Below are 21,836 nucleotides of genomic sequence, written 5' to 3'. Positions count from 1 at the left end.
GGTGGCTCAGTTGGTTAAGTCCTGACTTCAGCTCAGGTCATGATGTCACGATTCGTGAGTTCGAGCCCCGCATCGGGCTCCACACTATACAGAGCCTGCTTGGGATTCTCTCTCTCCCTCTCTCTCAAAATAAATAAACTTAAAAAAAAAAAATCATTGTTCTTTGCAGAACTGAAACATCATCTCTGTGGGAAACTGGCTGCCCAGCTCACCACTGGTTACCCAGAGGATCACAGGTGGAGGGGGGGCAGGTGGGGTAACCCTCAGGCCCACAGTGTGCATGAATATGGAAAAATGGCCTAAAAACACATGGGCTCTCACTGGGTCCCTCCCAGGGGCCTCTGCGCAGCCCACCTATCCCTGACTGAGCTTGTCCCCTCCCTTAGCCTGCGTGCCTTTTCTGGGTCTTGCTTGTTCCTTCCTCACTCTTCCCAAATGGTCACTGTGTTGTCTCCCATTTGACTGATATATTCCTGAAGGTATCAAATGGCTCAAACACTGCACATGCGTGCTCTAGAAAGTGGACGTGAGGCCACAGAAATACCCCTTCCCTGAGCAGAAATGTTTGAGAGGAGCAATAATGTACTCTCCTGCTTAGCCCCTGGCTGCTTCCTCTGGCCTGATGCAGAGTCTGGCCCCGGGGAAACATCTAGAACTCCATTTGTCTGAGCTCAAGATCTTCTCAAGCTCTCCCCAGGCTCACAAGCCACTAACCTTTGGAGTGGCCTTTCCACTCTCATAACCCTGTCAATTTTTTCTCACCTCCTTCTACCTTCCCCGCCTACATTTGGAAAGAGCTTGTAACCACCATAGTACAGAGGGGCTCGGAAAATCAAGATTAGTCACAACACAGCAACGGCCACCATACGCATCTCAGGTAGCTGCACATTCCTTTTCTCACCTCCTTATACAGCGGGCGTTGAAGGGTTTCCTTCCTTCCTTCCCTCCCTCCTTCCTCCTTTCCTTCCTTCCTTCCTTCCTCCCCCACTCCCTTCCAATCTCCTCTCTCTCTCCTTCTAAAATTCCTGTTGAGGGGTGCATAACCTCTTCACCCTACACTTGTATGCCTGCTGTCTGGCCAACAGACGCACTTTACTTATCCAGATGCTCTGTGAGGAAGCAATTCACTCCCAGTGAGCTTAAATTTGGCCTTCTGAATATCATTCTTTCTATTTATTTGGGAAAAAGCAAGCTTTAAGAACTGCTTTACATAACTCTTTGCTGTCTTAAATAAGGCTTAGCCTACTTTCACTTCCCATCATCAAGAAGTGTCATTACAATAAATGCCCCTTTTCATACTAGGTAGTAACACAAGTACTTTATAATCTGTTCTGCTCTTCTGACTCTAGGCTGGCTGGCAGTGTGCCTGGTGCTAACCACATCTCCTAATTTGCCTTTTTCATTCATTTAACTAGTATTTACTACCACTGGTGTGCTGAAAGTATTTCTTGCGGATCGTCGATGATGACATGTACAAGATGGTCGGCATCATGGGCTAATGAGCCCATGTGCCTCCCAGTGAGGGATCAGAGCAGGAAGTGACACCAGAGATCAGGCCAAAGCTCAGAAGGCAGACGGAACGGGAACACGTCTCCAAGGCTTGTGGCCACATCACCTCCCCACCTTCCTTTTCACCAGGTTTTGTGCGAAGTCTTAAAATTTCTCAGGTTCACTTGTGGACGGTCACAGCTCCGCCTTGCTGACTTCCTCGACTTACCGGAGAGCAAGAGGGATGTTGGCTCAAGCCCCAAAGTCTCACAACCGGACACTCTCTGATCATGGAGATCCTGTAGTAAAATGCCCAGCACCAACTCCTTGCTCATCCTATACTTCATAAAATTGTCATCTTCTGAAGGAACCCCAAACTGCAGGAGGTAGGCGATGGTGGCGTTTTCACCGCTGGAAGGCACACGAAACACACATGTGTATCCACAGAATCACACTGCAACCCAGGAAACTGACATCATTCAGCAGGACCATAGTTCTAGTTCCCCGTGTTCTTCCAGTACAAAAAAAGCAACGGACGTACTGTCCTATAAGAACCCTCTTCTAGGACATCCAGATGGCCAACAGACACATGAAATGATGCTCAGCATCGCTCCTCATCAGGGAAATACAAATCAAAACCACACTGAGATACCACCTCACGCCACTCAGAGTGGCTTAAATGAGCAAATCAGAGAACTCTAGATGCTGGCGAGGATGTGGAAAAACGGGCACCCTCCTACACTGTTGGTGGGAATGTAAACTGGTGCAGCCCCTCTAGAAAACAGCGTGGAGGTTCCTCAGGAAACTAACAATAGAACTCCCTTATGACCCAGCAATAGCACTGCTAGGAATTTACCCAAGGGATACAGAAATGCTGAGGCATAGGAGCACATGTACCCCAATGTTCATAGCAGCACTCTCCACAATAGCTAAAACATGGAAAGAGCCTAAGTGTCCATCAACAGATGAATGGATCAAGAAGATGTGGTTTATCTATACCATGGAATACTACATGGCAATGAGAAACAATGAAATCTGGCCATGTGTAGCAACGTGGATGGACCTTGAGGGTGTTATGCTGAGCGAAATAAGTCAGGCAGAGAAGGACAGATACCATATGTTTGCACGTATAGGAGGACTAGGAGGAACTTGACGGAGGAACAAGGGGGAGAAGAAGGGGGGAAATGGTGGGGGAAAGGGAGAGAGGCAAACCATGAGAGACTCTTGAATGCTGACAAAAACTGAGGACTGATGGATGTGGGGGGGAGGGGGGTGGGCATGGAGGAGGGCACTTGTGGGGATGAGCACTGGGTGTTATGTGGAAACTAATTTGACAATAAACTATTTGTAAAAAAAAAAAAAAAAAAAAAGAACCCTCTTCTGTAGTTTTGTCACTAAGTGTTGAAGTGATTCTAACCTCTTCTTTCCACCTAAAATCCATCCTCTCGGAGACCCCTGGGAGAGGCCCTTGAAGGGAGAGTCGTCACCCAGCTATTGTCAAGGAGGATCCAAGGGCTGGCCCGTCCTCTGTCCCAATACCAGCCTTTCCTCTTGTATTCCTTCTCCATGGTCTCACACTCACCCTCTCCCTGCTCTGACAAGTGACCGTCAGAGCTATTTGGCTTAACCAGATCATTCCTTAACCTATAAAATGTTTGCAGTAGGGTGCAACGCTTCCTGGCACCGGCCAGCTGCAGAACTCCTGAATTCCCACAGGGTAGCGGCAGCAAATCCTACCTCCCTGGTTTGTCTCCAGTGTGAGACTCGTTCTCTGTCCCCTTTCCCCCTCCTGAGGCTCCCAGCTTTGCAACTTTCAGTAAAGGGACCTAAGGAAAAGGAGTCTTCATCTTCCCAGAACATATTTTTCTATTTCCAAAATAAAAATAATCACAGGGCTATCCTCGGTTAATTAGTAGGCTTATGCTGGCTCGTTAAATGCTACCTCAATATCTAGGCTTTTCAAAGTTATCCTGATACTTTGGCTCAAGAAGGCCCGGATTAAGAGCCTGCAATAAAATAATCACGAAGTGGCCACATCTGAGACTCTCCCCCTAGGGCAGTTTTTTACAGACTTGCCGCTCCAGGGAGTCTGAATCAGATCGAAGTCCCTCCCAAGGATGGGTAACGAGCACCCTCTTGTGGCCAGAGGTCACATAGGCCACTAGCCCTATTATGTGACTGACCATTTATAACCTGCGACAGCCACGCAGTATGCCAAATTCTGCAGTCCAAACGAACAAAATACCACCAAGACTCTGCAGAAGCTCTCGGTCTGTGTGCTTCAAAATGCACGTTCTGACTTAGCCAGCGACACAAGTTTGCAGCTGTCGTTATTGGTTCCCTGTGCTCCACCTGCCAATCAATTATTGCTGTCCACGATCAACACCAAGGTTGACCGTTGATAGCACATCAAGCTGCACGTCAAGGCGTGCAGCCATCCTGCATTCCCACAGATGGGCAAGGACTCGGGCTGGCTTATGGAAAGGACCACAGGCTGACTTCCAGAATAGACCAGAAGCTTCTGAAAGAGGGGGCTGCCCTACCTAACGCAGCCTGGCTAGCCCCCCCAGTCCCACCACATCAGGTCCCCACTGAGGGAGTTTACATTGAGCCTCAGTCTTGAGGGGAAAGGAGGGATTTTCAGAAAGCCACAGAGCCATGTGAGCTTTGCCTCAGCGGCCCACTGGTAGAGTGCGCCTGGCAAATGAGGAACCACTGGCCGTTACCGCAGGTTCCTGCTGGGCCGGGGCAGGACGGAGGTCAGTATCCTCTGCGTAGACACAAACCTGGCTGCCAGGGGTCTGGCTATCTCCTGCCCACTAGTGGCAGCACCATTTGTGGGACAATGGCTTTTGTTTCTCACTCAACTCAACACTGTTAAAACTTGGCCTGGACCTCTTAAAATGAAACAAACATGCTTCCTGTACAGAGCTCCTCCATCCAAAATCCTAAACCCTTAGGTTTTCCTTTCAAATAACTTGTAAAAACAAATTCTCTAACATTTAGTGTTCAGATTTCTAGCCATATTTGACTCAACTTTCTGATGGTTTTTTGTTGTTGTTGTTCGCCCAATGTCTACCCCAACCCATTAACCATCCCCACCTCCCCAGACCCAAAATATGGGGCTGGACTCTTGGAAAGACCCTCTCAAGCTGAGTGTCTGTCCTTTCTCAGCTGTCTTGAAATTGCAACTTGGGGCAGGTATAGAGAGGAAAACGTGTTGGACTCGTCTATTATATTGAGAATCTCAATATAATACTCTCTTTTCTTTAAGACAACACTGTCTGTGATGGTCACATTCCAGAGATATCTTAAGCCTAATGGATACTAAAGCTCTATCATGTAAATCTTGTCCTATAGATACAGACAATAATAGTGAGGATTCAGAATATATACAGAAAAAATACATATGCGCATGTATTTACCATACATGTATAATCTATAAAGTATATATGATAAGTACAGGTATAGAAGAAATCACACCAAATTGTGGATGGCAGTCCATTCAGTAGAACGGGGTGGAATGTACCGTGTGTACGGAATTGACTAGAACATGCAGTATCCAGGCGTGGTAGGTGGGGTGGAAGGGAGAAGGTAGACTTTCCCTGCTTGAAATGTCTTTATATTTGGAATACTGTATAAGGAGTATGGACTCCTGTATTACTTGTGGTCCTCAAGAGCCAAAGCCAGTATATGGATTATACCATTTACATCACATTACTATCTGAGATCTATTTCTATTCCTACCCCTAGCTTATTTGAGAATGGTTTACCTGGGAGTGGCATCTCTCTTCCGCGTGACCTTGTAGAATCATATAATTAATCAGGTCTTCCCTTTGTTCCTTTGTAAAATCAAGGAGTTGAGCTAGCGGGTTCCCAAAGACCCTTCCAAAGTCAAAGCCATCATATCCCGTCATCGGTTCCTTTTGGGCTTTGATACTCAGGAAGTCCTTCTAGACAAATGGTGATGGGTGTTGCTTTCCAGACAAAGAGCGACGTGGAATGCTCCACATTCTTACCTGAAGTCCGTAGTTTCCACTGATGTAAAATAACGACTCAGAGATTGGGATGAACTGTACACATCTGTGAGCTAAAACAAACAGGAACAGGTAAAATGACCAGACGCATTCCAGATAGATCATACTGCATATCACCTGACAAAGCAAAACCCTCATAGACAGAGATTACACATGGGCTAGGAATTCACTTATCCGGACGCCCCGAACCAAGAAACAGGAAGGTTGTGGGCCTACCCCAGCCAAAACTCAAGTTAAAACTCATTGAAAAGAACCTCATTAATAAGGGGCAAGTGGCCAGGCTGGGATTTTCCACATCTCGTATGTGTTGTGCTGACGCCTGTAGCTTTCATCTTGGGAGTGGCCGGCAACCAGAGCCCACACAAACCCCAGGACCCCGGCAGGAGACAACATGCCCCCCAGAGCTGGCATATCACCGGACAAGGGCTTCTTCCCTCCTTTCTGTAGAGCTTTACTGTAAGGAGTAACAGCCACAGAAGCCAGAGGTATAGCACTTTCCCCCAGGTAATGGGACCAAGTGGGGCTAGTCAATAATTGCAAAGATACAGAGTTCTTATTTTATGCATGAAATACCGCAATCACACACACAAAATGACAGCTGTGTTCCCACCCAAGTGTCATGCCTTTTATCACACTCAGTTCAGTCCTTTACTTTCAGAAACGAAACAAAGCTAAACCCACTCCTACACAGGATTTTTCCTCCCGCCCTTCCCAAGTTCTAATCATTGTCCGGAAGGCAACATGGATCCTTTTCATGCAAGCTTTTACAAAGGTAATACTTCTTTGTGTGATCTTTGTGTAATCATAACAATTCATAATTAGTTTGTGTTTTTATTCAATTAAAAGGTGCCGTATTCTACATGGTCTTCTGTCACTTTTTTTTTTTTCAATCTCCTGAAGGTGGAGCAGAAGGGATCAGCGCACCTATTGTTTGTGTGCCTCCAACCTTGTCATTTTTCTCGTGATCTTTACAAGAACTCGACGTAGGAGGCATTACTACCTCTTCCCCTTTCATTAATAAAGGAAAGGGCTTTCGGAAAGCTCATGAAACCTGCCCAGTGCCACTCTGCTCATAAGGAATTCAGTCCTAATGACACTAAATCCCCTCTTCCTCGCATGTTCCCATGCTACCCAGTGAGGATGAAGCAAGACGGAAAGTGTCCTGAACACCAAGGAGGAAAGATTCATAAAGTGATAAGAACTTCGGGGGGGAAATGACTAAGTCATCTTATAGATTTTGAGCCTCAGGGAAAAGAATGCTGCCAACAGGCCCAAGCAAGAAGTAAGAGAGGCTCTCAGGGTTGCTCACAACAACAGGGCGGAGAAGGAGGGGGAGGAGGAGGAGGGGGTAGGGAGAGGAAGAAGAGGAGGGAAAGGAGGGGGAGGGAGAGGAGGGGAGAGGAGGGGGGAGGAGGAGATTGCTATAGATGGGTTTTTTCCATTCACTTCCTTACACACACACACACACACACACACACACACACACACAAATGTATTATGGAAGAGATTATGTGGTCCCAACCTTCTCTGCTCCCTCTCTCCTCTTCATTTTTAATCTTTAGGGCCTGGTATAATTTTGCACATAGTAGGCTCTCAGAAAAAAATTTGTTTATTTTTTAAAAAATGTTTATTCATTTTCAACAGAGAGAGAGAGAGCATGAATGGAGGAGGGCAGAGGGGGACAGAGGGTCTGAAGGGGGCTCTGTGCTGACAGCAGAAATCCCAACATGGGGCTCGAACTCACATACCATGAGATCATGACCTGAACTGAAGCAGGCCGCTCAACCACTGAGCCACTCAGGTGCCCTTTATTTATTTATTTTTAAATGTATATTTTTGAGAAAGAGGGAGGAGGGGCAGAGAGACCGGGAGAGAGCATCCCAAGCAGGACTCCTTGTTGTCAGCACAGAGCCCCATGCGGGGCTTGAACTCAAAACTGTGAGATCATGACCTGAGCCAAAACCAAGAGTCAGACGCTTAACCAACTGAGCCACCAGGGGCCCTGCTCAGAAAAATATTTTAAGCTAAAATTTTATGTTAAGAGCTGAAATGGTATACCAGATCCCTTTTAGTGTCCACTCTGTGATCTGATTCTTTTTGGTGACACGGTCTCCTGCTGTCATTAGGACATGTTCACATATCTGGGAGCTCTTAACCACATTACTTTGGCCCAAAGAAGTGAAATGAGGGGCCTCTCACCCTTCGCTCTGGTGAACCACACTGTGCCTACGCGGCCAGGTGCACCCAGGCGAGCGCCCAGTGAGCTGACTATCAGAGCCAGTTAATTCGGGATCAGGAGACAGCTTAGCTTGCCAGTGTTACCAGAGAAGCCACCATTAACACCTGCATCAAGCACACAGGCCTCGGTTAACACGACACGCAGCTAACAGGCTGCCTTACTCAGAATCAGGGCCCCACCTGGAAGGGAGAAAATTCCAGCAGTGGGATAAGGGAGAGGTTAGGAAAACTGTTTAGAGAGGCAAGACAATAAAGCAAAAGTGAGGACTTGGTGTTCCACAATTCCCACTCATTTACCTTCCATATCTGGAAACTTCCAGAAGTTGGCCTGGGTGAATGAATGAAGAGAGTTCTTGACCTAACAATACGACTAACACCTCATGGGGCGCCTGGGTGGCTCAGCCAGTTAAGCGTCCGACTCTTGATTTTGATCAGGTCCTGATCTCACAGTTGTGAAATGGAGCCCGGCATTGAACCCCATAATGAACCCCACATCGGGCTCCCGGTGCTGGGTGTATGAAGCCTGCTTAACATTCTCTCTCTCTCCCGGCTCCTGGGTGGCTCAGTCGGTTGATCATCTTACTTCGGCTCAGGTCATGATCTCACGGTTCGATGGTTCGTGGGTTGAGCTCTGCATTGGGCTCTGTGCTGACTGCCAGCTCAGAGCCTGGAGCCTGTTTCAGATTCTGTATCTCCCACTCTCTGACCCTACCCTGCTCACCCTGTCTCTCTCTCTCTCTCTCAGGAAAAAAAAAAAAAAAGATTCTTTCCCTCCCCGGCTCATGCCCACACAGGCACATGCACTCTCTTTCCAAAAAAAAAAAAAAAAAGAAGACTAATATCTCTAAATTCCTCACTTTTGTTCCTGAACATATTTGGTTGGGACACGAGGGTGCAGTAGCTCTTTCACCTCACTGTGCGCCTTGTATCATCTTGTAAACCAGATAGCTTTAAAAAAAAAAAAAAGGTTTCACAGAGGTCGGGCACCTGGGTGGCTCAGCAGGTTAAGTGTCCGACTTTGGTTCAGGTCATGATCTTGCGGTTTGTGAGTTCGAGCCCCACATCGGGCTCTGTGCTGACAGCTCAGAGCCTGAAGCCTGCTTCAGATTCTGTTTCCCTCTCTCTGTCCTCCCCGCCTCTCACTCACTCTCTCTTTCTCTCTCTCTCAAAAATAAACATTAAAGGAAAATGTTTTAGAGTTCTTTACATGCATCTCAGATGCACCTGTGGGTCTGCAGCGAAAGTACGATGATTTCCTTCGATCTGAGAAGGAACCAGATCAAACAGTCCTGTGAACTTGCCCCAGGGATCATGCCAGTCCCTGCCACTACTGCACAGTGATGAGCTAAAAATACCTGCAGAAGCTGCTCATGTCTGGCTCTGTGCCAGAGATATGGCTCTAGGGTGAATGATTAACATCCATTTCCCTCTGACATGAAGAATTCAGTCTGCAGTACGTGACATGTGCAGATGCTGAATCATTCCATTTCTGCTCAGCAAATGCAAAACCCCTTGACGAAAAAAACAATCAAGAGGAAAAAGGCAGGAGGCTATTTACTCAGCAACTTGCTCTGGAAGCAGGTGGAAGACAAGTAGGAAATGGGGCGTGCACATAAGATTTAAACAAGGAAGAGAAGGAAGAAGAGAAGCCCAGATAATCGTCCCAGAGCATAAACTCCTGTGACCCAAGGAGCACTCAAATATCGCGCACTTGAGGACCCAGAAATGAACTCTGGGGTGATGGAGAAGGAATTTCCTCCTGGGGGAGCTTTCCCAGGAATCAAACGGAAACCAAAGGGAAATGACTCACACCATTCAACCTACCAACTGCAGAGAAGAGCGCGACAGGCTGGTCTGGCTTAGATTCTCTTATCATATACTTTTCTGGGTCTGGCTGTGAACCCAACCAGCCCCCATGGTGAGGCTGCACAGCCCTCATATTGTGCAAAGGATCCTCTCCTGCGTTTCCTGCTCCACGAAACAATGCCACCATCCACTCACTCGGCCACCCAATTAGGAGCCTGGAGTCATGCTCTCCTTCATCCCCACATCCAACTGGCCGTTAAGTCCTGTTGCGTAAGAAGACCTCTTAAAACTGACTTGAGAGGCGCCTGAATGGCTCAGTCGGTTAAGCGACCGACTTCAGCTCAGGTCATGATCTCACGGTTTGTGGGTTTCAGCCCCATTCTGGGCTCTGTCAGCTTGGAGCCTGGAGCCTGTTTGCGATTCTGTGTCTCCCTCTCTCTGCCCCTGTGCTGCTCACGATCTGTCTTTGTCTGTCTCAAAAATAAATAAACATTTCAAAAACTAAACAAGAACAAAAACAGCTCACTTGGATCTTCCTTATTCCCCCTGCCAGTGCCCTGGGGCAAGGCCCCCGACATCTGTCACTTGAACCACTGCAGTACCTTCTAACTAAGCTCTCAGCCTCCAGAGTTTCTCCACCACCACACAGAAGGGCTCAAATGAAAGGCTGACCATGTCCACAAACAGATTAAAAATTTTCAGTGCCTTGCCAAAGAATAGGAAAGCCATGTCTCACATCTGCAAGTCCCCACCACACGGTACCCAGGGGCAGCAGCACACCGCTGCTCTTTTATCTCTGCTCTTTTATCTAGAACACTCCTGCCTCAGATTTCAAGACTCATCCTGAGTATCACCTCCTCCATGAAGCCCTCCAAGCCTCCACCCTCATCTCAGGTAATTTAGATGCCCCTCCTTTGTGGCTTTAAAATAGTCTATAAGTATCTCCATGATAGAACATAGCACACTGTTTTAGAACTACTTAATTGCTTCCTCTTCTTGGACTGGGAACCCCCACTGAGGGCACAGATCTTATGGCCCTGACACCTGGCATGCTGTCTAGCACACCACAGATCCTCAGTGACACGACAGGTTGAATCCAGTGTAAGACCGGAGTGAGGAAACTGAACACTGTCCTCCAGGACGCATTTAGCTGGCAGTCAAGGCTCTTCTCTCAGGCTACACACTATGGGGAAAATCCATGTCTAAGCATCAGTTTCTGCCAAAATCCAGACAAAGAATCCAAGCCCGAAGCTACTTACCTGATAGCCCTATGCCAGCTCTTCTCCAAGAACCCATTCTCATGTTAAGCATTTGGTAAACAATGATTAAGATATAATTACCCTTTTCCTGAGCAGGTCAGGCAGCTCCTCTTCAGTAGCACAGTCCTCTGGAACCTTTAGCATGACCAAGAATGTTTTATTTGATGATAATTCAAGTATTTCATTTTCATCTTCATCAATGTAAGTTGCTAAAGAGGGAGGGGATTAAAAAATACGAGTAAACACATGCTTCACATAATACACTGTTCCACTGGCTGCTGCAAAAAGCAAGGAGCATTCATCAAGGACAGAACCTAGACACAGTAAGCAGGCACACGCAGAAAGGCGTTGTCTTCTTGGTAATATCAAAATACCAAATGGAGGGGCCCTGCCTCCGTTATGACAATTTTATCTGTGTGTTTTAGACCAGAACAGGTCCCAGATTCCATCGAATACAAATGGGTAAAGCCGGTGGGGGTGAGTGGAAGAACATGAATTTCCTTGTTAAACTGAACCTGCAACCTTAGCTACATACGTGGGTGTCGCGGCAGGCGTTGAAGGGGGTTTGTGGGTGAATGGCGGGCGACGGGGGACAGGGATCGGGGGGAGCAGGAACTTCAGTGAATCACCTCCATTCTGGGCTCCCCAAGACCACGCTGAGAAAGGGACATCATGGACCAGAACAGCGTGGGACTAGAAATGAGCCAATGTCTTGACATTGCCCAAGACGACCAATGGTGGGCATGAAGCCATGGCTCTGCAGTCTGTGTTCTGCACGAGACAGATGTTGACCCATTCTGTTTGTAGAAGGGACACCTAACTGGACACAGAGCCCCAGGGCCTTGCGTTCCTGGCGTAATGAGGTCCGTGTGGCTGCCAGCACTCTAATGACGATGAGCTCATTGAGTTTTAAGCAGTTAAAGCCAAAGGAAAAACACACAAAGTCAGGGGCCAGGGGCTAGAAGCTGGCACTCATGGTACTGACTCTGTTCCCCGGGCTCCGCGCGGGCCTCACGGCTGGGCGCCCAAAGGAAGCACCTCTCGGGCCCTGAGAAAGGCGTGGGTGGTAGAAGCAGGTGTCCGCGCTGCCTTAGACTTTCCTCACAGATCCCAAAGTTCAGACATAACATAAGCAGCCTCTTTTACGAGACTTTGAAAATGCCATCAGTGAATGATGGAAGGGCAGGTGAAAAGAAGTAAGAACGCTGATATTTATCTCCTTGCACAGGTCAGGAAATGGGACGCATGAGGAACGAGGGAACGTGCAGAAAAGAGCTCACATGGCCTGAGATGAGCAGCTGAGAAAGGCCTGCTCAAGGCGGGCCCCTCGCTGGCCTCTGGGAACCTGGATTTGGGGAGGGTTCCCACCTCTCCGAAGAGGGGCTCACTGTGCCTCAAACTGTTGGTATAAACAGCGTGGCTTATGCTGAACACCTCCTTTCCTTCTGGGCATCTGGAACTTTACTATGTACCAGGCAAACGCTGCCTATGGGAATAACCCCAATAAAAACCCCTGGGCACCGAGCCTCTAATGAGCTTCCCTGGTAGACAACCTTTCACACGCGTTGTTACATCTCATTGCTGGAGCACGTAAGTGTGTCCTGAAGTTTGTGTCTAGTTTCCTCTGGATTTTGCTTTCTATCACTTCGCAATGATGAACTGTAATCGTCTCTATGACTACATGCTGAGGCCCATGAGTTCTCCCGGCAAATCATTGGATCTAGGCATAATCTTGAGGGCCCCAAACACAGGGAATGACCTCTGCACCCTTGTTTGTTGTAAGTCATTACATTATTTTGTCTGACAGTAAAGTTATGTCTGCATAGCTGCAAACTTGCCAAGTACAGGAAATAGCAGAAAACAAGAAAAAATTACTAGTAACTCCTTAACCAACAAGTCTTCCCCCATATTTTATTTTAAAAAATTTTTAATTTTTTTAATGTTTTATTTATTTCTGAGAGAGGGAGAGAGAGAGTCAGCATGAACAGGGGAAGGTCAGAGAGAGAGGGAGACACAGAATCTGAAACAGGCTCCAGGCTCTGAGCTGTCAGCACAGAGCCCAACGCGGGGCCGGAACCCACAAACCATGAGATCATGACCTGAGCCGAAGTCGGACGCTTAACCGACTGAGCCACCCAGGCGCCCCTAAAAATTTTTTTTTAATGTTTATTTTTGAGCAAGAAAGAGAGACAGAGCATGAGAGGAGGAGGCGCAGAGAGAGAGAGGGAGACACAGAATCCAAAGCAGGGTCCAGGCTCTCAGCTGTCAGCACAGAGACCAACATGGGTCTCAAAACCACGAGCCATGAGATCATGACCTGAGCTGAAGTCAGAAGCTCAACTGACTGAGCCACCCAGGCGTCTCCCCTCATATTTTATGTTATATATTTTAAGGCTCCATTAGAAGACTATTGCTTATTTGTCTTGATTCTGTTGTTATTGTTGTTGTTAACAACATAACAACATAACAAAATCTGTTTCCCCTGGTGTCTGGAATTCTTTTCAAAGATTATTCTAATGGCTCCATAAGGTTCATAATTGGCTCATAATTGGCTTAGTGTCTTCACTTTCCAGAGTAATAATGCTGTGATGGGTATCTTGATTACAACCACCACATTATAGTTCCATAGCAGATAGCACTATCCTGGAAAGGACCAGGGAAAGCCAGAAAATGAATTCAGGATTCACACAACTGCTGAATTCAAAGACTCTGAGAAGACACACCAAAAGAGCTCCAATGACAGACACTTATATCATCCAAATAATGAATCTGTATCAACACCTGGCTAAAACAGTTGTGTTTGTTACAATAATACTAACAATGACTTATCCAATCAGGAGAGTTTTTATGCCACTAATAAGACTGTATCTGGAGTGAGAGAAAGTGTTTTTTAAAAAATCACGAAACAGGGGCGCTTGGGTGGCTCAGTCGGTTAAGCGTCTGACTCTTGGGTTCAGCTCAGGTCATGATCTCACAGTTTTGTGCTTTTAAGCCCTCCATCAGGCTGTCCACTGATGGTGCAGAGCCTGCTTGGGATTTTCTCTCTCTCTCTCTTTCTCTCTGCCTCTCCCCTACTCACGCTATCTCTGTCTCTCTCAAGATAAATGAATAAACTTAAAAAAATTTAAAAACGAGGCACCTGAGTGGCTCAGTCAGTTAAGCGCCCAACTCTTTATCTTGGCTCAGGTCATGATCTCACCGTAGGTTTGAGCCCCATGTCTGACTCTGTGCTAATGGAGCAGAGCCTGCTTGGGATTCTTTCTCTCCTTCTCTCTGGCCCTCCCCCACTTGTGCTCTGTCTCTCTCAAAAAATAGAAATAAAAATAAATTTTAAAAAATAAAAATAAATAAATAAAATATTTTTAAATTAAAAATTATAAAAATAAATGAATCACAAAATATACAAAGTATATTGGAGATACACAAAACATCTCTTTGGCTGGAATATAAGAAATGAGGCTTCAGAAGGAGGCCTTAAATGCCAGATGTCTTCAGGAGATGATGGAAGTTTTCAAATGTCTCCCAGGAAGGAAGTGGAGGAAAATCTGGTGATGGATGGGAAGAAAGGAACTGGGAAGGATGAGGCGGACACACCACAAGACACAAGATTGGGAGAGACTGATTCTGACTGAAGGGCAGTGGAGATCAGAAGGAAGGAGGGAGGGAAGGAGAAAGCCTGAGATGGTGGAGACCGAACTGGCTTTGATGGCAGTCAGACTTAGTTTGAACCTCGGTGTTGGCTACTATTCATTAGCTGTGTGAGCTGCATTAGTCACTTAAATCTCTGAAGCTGTTTTCTCAACAGAAATATCAACAGCTCCATAGTGGGAAATGGGAAAAGTGGGAAGCAACACATACAGAATCCCCACACAGTAGCCTGCAGCAAGTGGGCAGTCACTGATAACGGTTGCTATCCAGGTACTACCAAGGAATGACTGGATAAGACTGGATAAGATTTGATGACTCCATGGATACAGGAGAGAAGAACAGATCAAAACCAGTTCCAAGATATCAAGCCCGGACGACAGGAAGAATAGCTACCGTACTAACCATTACGTACAGACACTGGGCTGCATGCTTGCAGACGGAAATCTCAAATCAACCCTATGAGTTTAATATTAAAGTTTTCATTTTATTTATTTTTTTAAAGTTCTTATTTATTTTGAGAGAGAGAGAGACAAAGTACGCATGAGAATGTGGAAGGGAGAGAGAGAATCCCATGCAGACTCCATGCTGTCAGCCCAGAGCCTGATGTGGGGCTCAATCCCACGAACCGTGAGACCACGACCTGAGCTGAAATCAAGAATCAGACACTTAACTGACTCAGCCAACCAGGTGCCCCTTATTTTCATTTTAAAATGAAGACATTGAAGCTTGGAGAAAATGGATAATTTGTTCAGGTCAGGTTGAGCTAGTAAACAGTAGGCTCAGGGTCCATCTATAGATTCAGATTCAGAAATCATTAATATTTCATAAATGTGGAAACTGAGGCTAAGGAAGTTGAAGAAATTGCCTGAAGGTTTTCAGATGGATGGTGGCAGAGGGGGAATAAACGGAGCCTCACGTGTCACCATGAAACTACAGAGTGAGCCAACGGGGAAAGGGGATACAGATGAACAGTAGTTTCATATAATGATGGAGACGATCAGGTAGAGATCTCCGGCCAAGAGTATGACTCAAATTCAGGGTAAGTGTGTGTGTGTAGATCTAGGAGTCATCTCCAAGAGGGTGGCTGCTGCCTTGGGAGTGAATAGGCTCCTCAAGGGAAAGGGTGTAGAGTGTGAAAAGTCAGAAGGTTGAAGACAAGCTTCAAGTACCACATGTGGAGCCAAAGGCAGAAGCGGCAGGAGACGTGAGGCCCAGGAGTTCTGTAGACCCACAAGAACATAAAACCCTCAACAGAACTGGACTCCAAATCAAGCAGGGATGCGGGAGAGGCCGCTGGGCTTCGTGATCAAGCAATTACTGGTAACGTTGAGAAGAACAACTTGGAACCAGTGGGTTGGGGAGTAATCAGGAGGCAAGATCGAAATGCAGGCCTCTGTTTCTAGAAGTCTGCCAGTGAAAAAAGAGAAAAAGAAAAAAAAAAAAATCCTAACGTGAAGTAGCAAGATTCTGAGGGAAGAAAAATTTGAATGACAGACAATGGCCACACATTTGAAGAGGCCCACGTTGAGAAAACCCCGGACGCTCAGCCAGACAAGGAGCTATCTAAAGGTCTGTGGGTTAGGAGAAGCTGGGGAGATTCCGACAGAGAGCATTAAGGGAAGAGGCTGGTCTTGGAAAGGTGGAGAAACATATGAAGTTTGAGGAAAAGAGAAAGAGGTGAAAACACAAAAAAACTTCAAGGACCTGGGCCTACACATTTGCTACTAAGTTCCTGCCCCTGAAGGCCTTGCTAGTTTATAACTTGCTAGTGCTGTCTGCCTCGGGTTTTCCCATGAGTCACCCTGCACCAGGGAGCACTGCCCTGTGCAACCTGTCTGCTGACACACTGTGACATAAAACGTGGCTCTTAGACCAACTGAAAGGCAAAACAATCGATTCAGCACACGCCACTTCTGAAGTGTCTGCTTGCATCTTTGACTACGACCTAGATATAGGAGAGAAGAGGAGATCAAAAACAGTTTCCAGATATCAAGCCTGGACAACAGGAAGAGTAGCTACTTTACTAAGCATCATGTGCAGATACTCAGCTATGCCCTGGTGGGTGTAATTCTCATGTAATTCTCAAATCAACCCTAGGAGTTAAACACTAATGTTTTCATTTAAAAAAAATGTTTTAAATGTTTATTTATCTTTGAGAGAGAGATAGAGAGCCAGTGGGAGAAGGGGCAGAGAGAGAAGGAGACACAGAATCTGAAGCAGGCTCCAGGCTCTGAGCTGTCAGCACAAAGCCTGACTCAGGGCTTGCACTCATGAACTGTGAGATCATGACCTGAGCCGAAGTTGGACTCTTAACCAACTGAGCCACCCAGATGCCCCAAATGTTTTCATTTTAAAATGAAGACATTGAAACTTAGAGAAAATGCATAATTCGTTCAGGTCAGGTTGAGCAAGTATCTTGGTACCACAGCATTCCTACTCACGGAAAAGCCTGTATGTCAAGAGAACAAAGAAATCAAGCAGAAATCTAATGCTGGAGGGTATCACATAAGCGTCCCCACAGTGTTAAATCTGATCACCTTTAAATTTCCAAGTGCCCATCTACTTGCCACAGTTTGGCTTTTGTAACATTTAGCATACTTTGCCCAATCCAGGTAGAGTTTCATTCGTAGGGTGTTACTCAGGTCTCTCCCCTTCCTGGCTGGGGCGAATCAGTGAAAAAAGCAGAACACTGAAGGATGCTTATCACTGAAGGATCCTCCAAATTATCCAGAAAGAAGTTGACTCTCAGAAAGAGAGAGAGAAAGAGAGAGAGAGAGAGAGAGAAAAAGGAAGGCTTCCCCCCCCACCCCGCCTTTACCATTTATATCAAGAAACTCATGATTCTTTAGAGAGAAGAGAATCTATCATTATCTCTCCCCTCAAGAGCTGAGACAAAACCAAGCCTTCAGACTCAACAGAATTCCCTGGGCTCTGCTCCCAAACTTGGCCACTTTATAAAGATTTCACTGTCTACCGTGAGCCTGGCAGAGTGCTAACCCCTCCTGAACAGGGTGTCAGCAGCCCCGGCTCAGTGTTGTAAGCAGAGTCATGATCCTGAATTTGCCATCACTTCCATGGCATGCCAAGGGTGAAGCGGCTGGACAGCACCCCCTTGGTGCAGGCAATAAGGGGTGCACAATCTGCAGAAAATTAGCAATAATAAAACAGACCTTAGTTGATGGCCATTCTTAACACTGTTAGTGACAAGATATCCCTCTGCAGTGGATACCTCTCCTTGGGGACCCCAATGTGCCCTCCTCAGCTAATTACCCTTCCACTGTGGGGCCTGCTTCGTGTCTGCTCCTGTGTCCACTCCAGCTCCACAGTTATTAACACCTCTGCCTCAGAGCCTCCGTCTGCGTACACGGAACCCCGAGACAGGACACCGAGGAGCTAGAGGAAGGGAAGAAGGAGGCCAAAAAAAAATGGTGAAGGCAGCTCAGGAGGAACCTCACTTTTTTTTCAAAAACATTTTTAATGTTTATTTATTTATTTTGAGAGAGACAGAGAGAGAGAAAGGGGTTGGGGGGGAACAGAGAGAGAGGGAAAGAGAATCCCAAGCAGGCTCAGTGCTGTCAGCACAGAGCTCGATCTTGAGAACCGTGAGATCATGAACCATGAGATCACGACCTGAGCTGAAAGCAAGAGTCTGACGCCCAGTCAACGGGGCCACCCGGGTGCCCCTGAGGAACCTCATTTCTTTTTTTTTTTTTTTAATTTTATTTATTTCTAGGAGAGAGAGAGAGACAGCGTGAGCAGGGGAGGGTCAGAGAGAGAGGGAGTCACAGACTGAAACAAGCTCCAGGCTCTGAGCTGGCAGTCAGTGCAGAGCCCGACGCGGGGCTCGAACCCACGAACTGCGAGATCACGACCTAAGCGAAAGACGGACGCTTAACCGACTAAGCCACCCAGGCGCCCCGATTTCTTAATGAAGCCAGACAGTCATGTGTGCCGCCCATGACTCTCCTAACACCGTGCTTTTCCAGACAGCAGTGTTTTCCACACAGAGCTCAGAAGTTCTAAGAATCTGATTCCTTTGCTGGGGCTTGGCAATTGGGCAATGACAATTACTATATACTATCATCCCAGAAGTACCTACAGAGCTGGCTCCGGGGGAGGCCGGGACTGTCACGGAGGGGCGCCCTGTCCCTGCCCCTTTTACCTACTGCAAACTCCTACCACCACCAAAGGCCCAAACCCCTGAGGGCTGAGGTGTCAAGTAAAGTAAAAGTATTGCTCTGATTTAAAAAATGTGAAAAGTTTGCAAATCTCTCTATAGCATTACATTTTTAAATACGATTTAATAGCCACATCGAAAATGAACAACTCCACGTGGCACAGAGCTCTTCCCCGAATATTATCCTGCGACCTCTCACGTCCCCCGAGAAACCGTGGAGGGAAATGGAACGTCTTCCTCTGCAGATCCCTGTTTGTGAAGAGGTTGGATGAGCTTTGAGAATGGAAGACAGCTCTCGGGTCTTGTGCGTTAGAATCCTGAATATCAAACCAACTGGATCTGCTGTATCATCCTCTGCTAGAGGCCCCAGATGCGAAGAGACAAGTCGGCCAGCCTCCAGGAGAGCACCACCTAATTGTGACGGGACAAGGCTGCACGCCTCAACCTCAGTTTCGACATCCACGTGTGGGAGCTGATGGGAAGAGGGACTATGAAGGTCCGCCCCAAATCTGCTGTCCTCAACATGATGGAGAGGGCTGGCACCTCTTATCACCTTCTCCCTACCTCAAAACCAGCCCATGGCCTCCAAGGATCACCCATCCCACTTCACCTATGCCTTAAGTAACTAAGCACACATGGTGCTTGCCTGAGAAACTCGCCTGCTGGAGGTTGGCATAGATCTTCCAACTTTCCTATTCCTTCATGGACTTTAAGCCCTTGAGACAGGAGAGGAGGAGGTGGGGAGGAGGAACATGCGGTGAAGGGCAAGTGGAATTCCTGAGGAAATTCCCAGGACCCCTTCTGGAGAGACTCGGGGGCTCCTCAGTCTTGCTCTCACCCAAGACTGGGTTTACTAAGAAGAATCCAACTCAACCCACATCCTTGTGGAGACCCGATCACCCTCAAGAGTATCCCAACTCCAGAAAAAGTATCCCGACTTCCTGGCCCCTGCAATCATCCCCACTTATAAATAAAAACAATTTTCTTCTTTCCTATTTTAAAGCTGAAATGATCGCCCACTGGAGGGTCCTATATTTATGCATCACGAAAACCTTAATACCAATAATCATAAAAAATTAGCAACTTTTTAAAAATTTTTTAATTTATTTCTGAGAGAGAGAGAGACAGTGTGAGCAGGAGAGGGTCAGAGAGAGAGGGAGACACAGAATCTGAAACAGTCTCCAGGCTCTGAGCTAGCTGTGAGCACAGAGCCCGATGTGGGACTTGAACCCACAAACTGTAAGATCATGACTTGAGCTGAAGTCACACGCTTAACCGACTGAGCCACACAGGTGCCCCAGCAACTATTCAAAAATGCTTTAAAATGGTGTGGAAGACTACATCACACAGTCATTCAAAGAAAGTGTTCACAAATAAGTTTTTTAATGTTTACTTATTTTTGAGAGAGAGAGAGAGTGTGCACGAGTGAGGGAGGAGCAGACAGAGAGAGGGACAGAAGATCCAGAGTGAGCTCTGTGCTGACAGCGGACAGCCCGATGCAGGGCTCGAACTCACCAATCATGACCCAAGCTGAAGTTGGATGCTCAACTGACTGAGCCACCCAGGCACCCCTCACAAATAATTTCTAATGAATTGGCAAAATGGTCTCAATATAGCATTAAAAATCCTAAAGGTAGGCCACAAGACAATTAAAAAAAAATTTGATCTCAATTTTAAAAATGTAAGTGAGAAAAGGATAGAAGAAAATATAACGAAATATTAATATTATAGATGGACTTCTTGGGTAACTGAATGTGTATTATTTTCATATTAATAATAAATAATAAATAAAATAATATATGTAAAGGATTTGGTTAGCACCATGTTTTTGTTTTGTAAACACACATAACACAAATTTCCAATATATATATAATAAACACTTATTTCCAAAATAAATTAATGACAGTGTATAGATTGATGGTTCTTTTGAAGTTTTTAAGATGCTTTCAAATGGGCTATTCATTATTTATCATTATAATAACATACCAGGTATATCAGATGAAGTACAATAATTATTTTACCAAAAAAATGATAGGAAAAAATTTCAAGCAAGCAGATGTAGAGATACAATAAATATAAATTAGCGTTTAAGTTAACGCAAGAAATCTTCAAGATCCAGTGGGCAGAATTTAAAGCAAAATGTTGGTCTCCACCCTTCTTTCAGAGGTTATAAAGCAAACCAAAAGAGACGTGAAATAAAGCAAATAAAGAATCATGTATAGCTACCACTCACAGCAATTCCAAATCAGTTTTGAATTCATATTATAATGAAATAGCAATCAGCACATCTTTCATATCATAAACAAGTGTAAGTCATAAACATTAAAGGTGTTCTTATAATGCACCAACTTAGTCCTATTTACGTCCTCTTACCTCCAATAAGACATAAGCTTATGATGATCACTACAACGAGACCTAGGAAAACAGCGGCAATGACCATCCACAGTTTGCATTTTCCAATCAATTTCTTATTACAGGAGCTCCAAGGGTTCTCCTTGTCAGCCTGGAAAGCAGAGGGACACTGTGAGGCAGCCACTGGTCTCAGCATGGACTTCTGAATGCTCACGAAGGGCTAGTCATACAGAAAGGAAGGTAGCGGGATCCTGCCCTCTAGGGGGCTACACTCCACAGAGACGTGTTTAGGAAGAAGCAGAATGGAACCTCACACAGAAGTGAAGGACAAAACCCCTGGTGGCCCCGAGGTGGGGAAGTTAGGCAGGATTCGGGAGGCTGGACAGAGAAAGGCATTCTGAAGCCGGGAGAGCGCAAGCATCCGCGGTGTGGATCCGTGACGGACTTGGCCAAGAGCCTCATCTAACAGGAATGTGACAAGTAATAACCTCTAAGATTAGAGAGAGTGAAAGGCTGGAGCATCCTTGAGAGGCTTCTGAATGCTGTCAGAGCAGTTTGGACTTAGTGTGGTGCGTGCTGGGGACCTGTGGAAGGTTCTGGAGCACAAGAGGTGAAGAATAAGAGAAACATGATGTGTACAAAAGCTAAGAGGCTACGGCTGTGACCCATACCACAGAATTAGGGCCCGGGAAGGGAAGTGAAAGGAGGAGAGACACCAGGAAAAACGCTGCCGTGGGTGTAGTGAGGCAGCCACCGCCATGCTTTATTGATTGCCAACACCAGTTCATTTCATTCTAACAGCCCCGCCCGGGAGGCACTGGCCCATCTCCA

General features: G+C 46.4%; 1 protein-coding gene across 1 annotated transcript in view; it reads right to left on the bottom strand.

Annotated features, from left to right (window-relative positions):
- The window catches only part of CUNH3orf52 (chromosome unknown C3orf52 homolog), a 32,299-nt gene that overhangs the window by 3,659 nt on the left and 6,804 nt on the right, over positions 1 to 21,836 (bottom strand). The window contains exons 2-5 of the mRNA XM_039250350.1: positions 21,027 to 21,156; positions 10,910 to 11,037; positions 5,508 to 5,578; positions 1,718 to 1,899 (exon numbers count right to left, since the gene is read on the bottom strand). Coding sequence (XP_039106281.1) covers positions 1,718 to 1,899; positions 5,508 to 5,578; positions 10,910 to 11,037; positions 21,027 to 21,156 — 511 coding nt within the window. The remainder of the gene's footprint in view (positions 1 to 1,717; positions 1,900 to 5,507; positions 5,579 to 10,909; positions 11,038 to 21,026; positions 21,157 to 21,836) is intronic.

Source organism: Hyaena hyaena, unplaced genomic scaffold, assembly GCF_003009895.1.
Source record: "Hyaena hyaena isolate Hyena2069 unplaced genomic scaffold, ASM300989v1 scaffold_366, whole genome shotgun sequence".
Taxonomy (NCBI): domain Eukaryota; kingdom Metazoa; phylum Chordata; class Mammalia; order Carnivora; family Hyaenidae; genus Hyaena; species Hyaena hyaena.
Note: the sequence above shows the minus strand (reverse complement) of the source record. Positions and strands in the feature narration are given on the sequence as shown.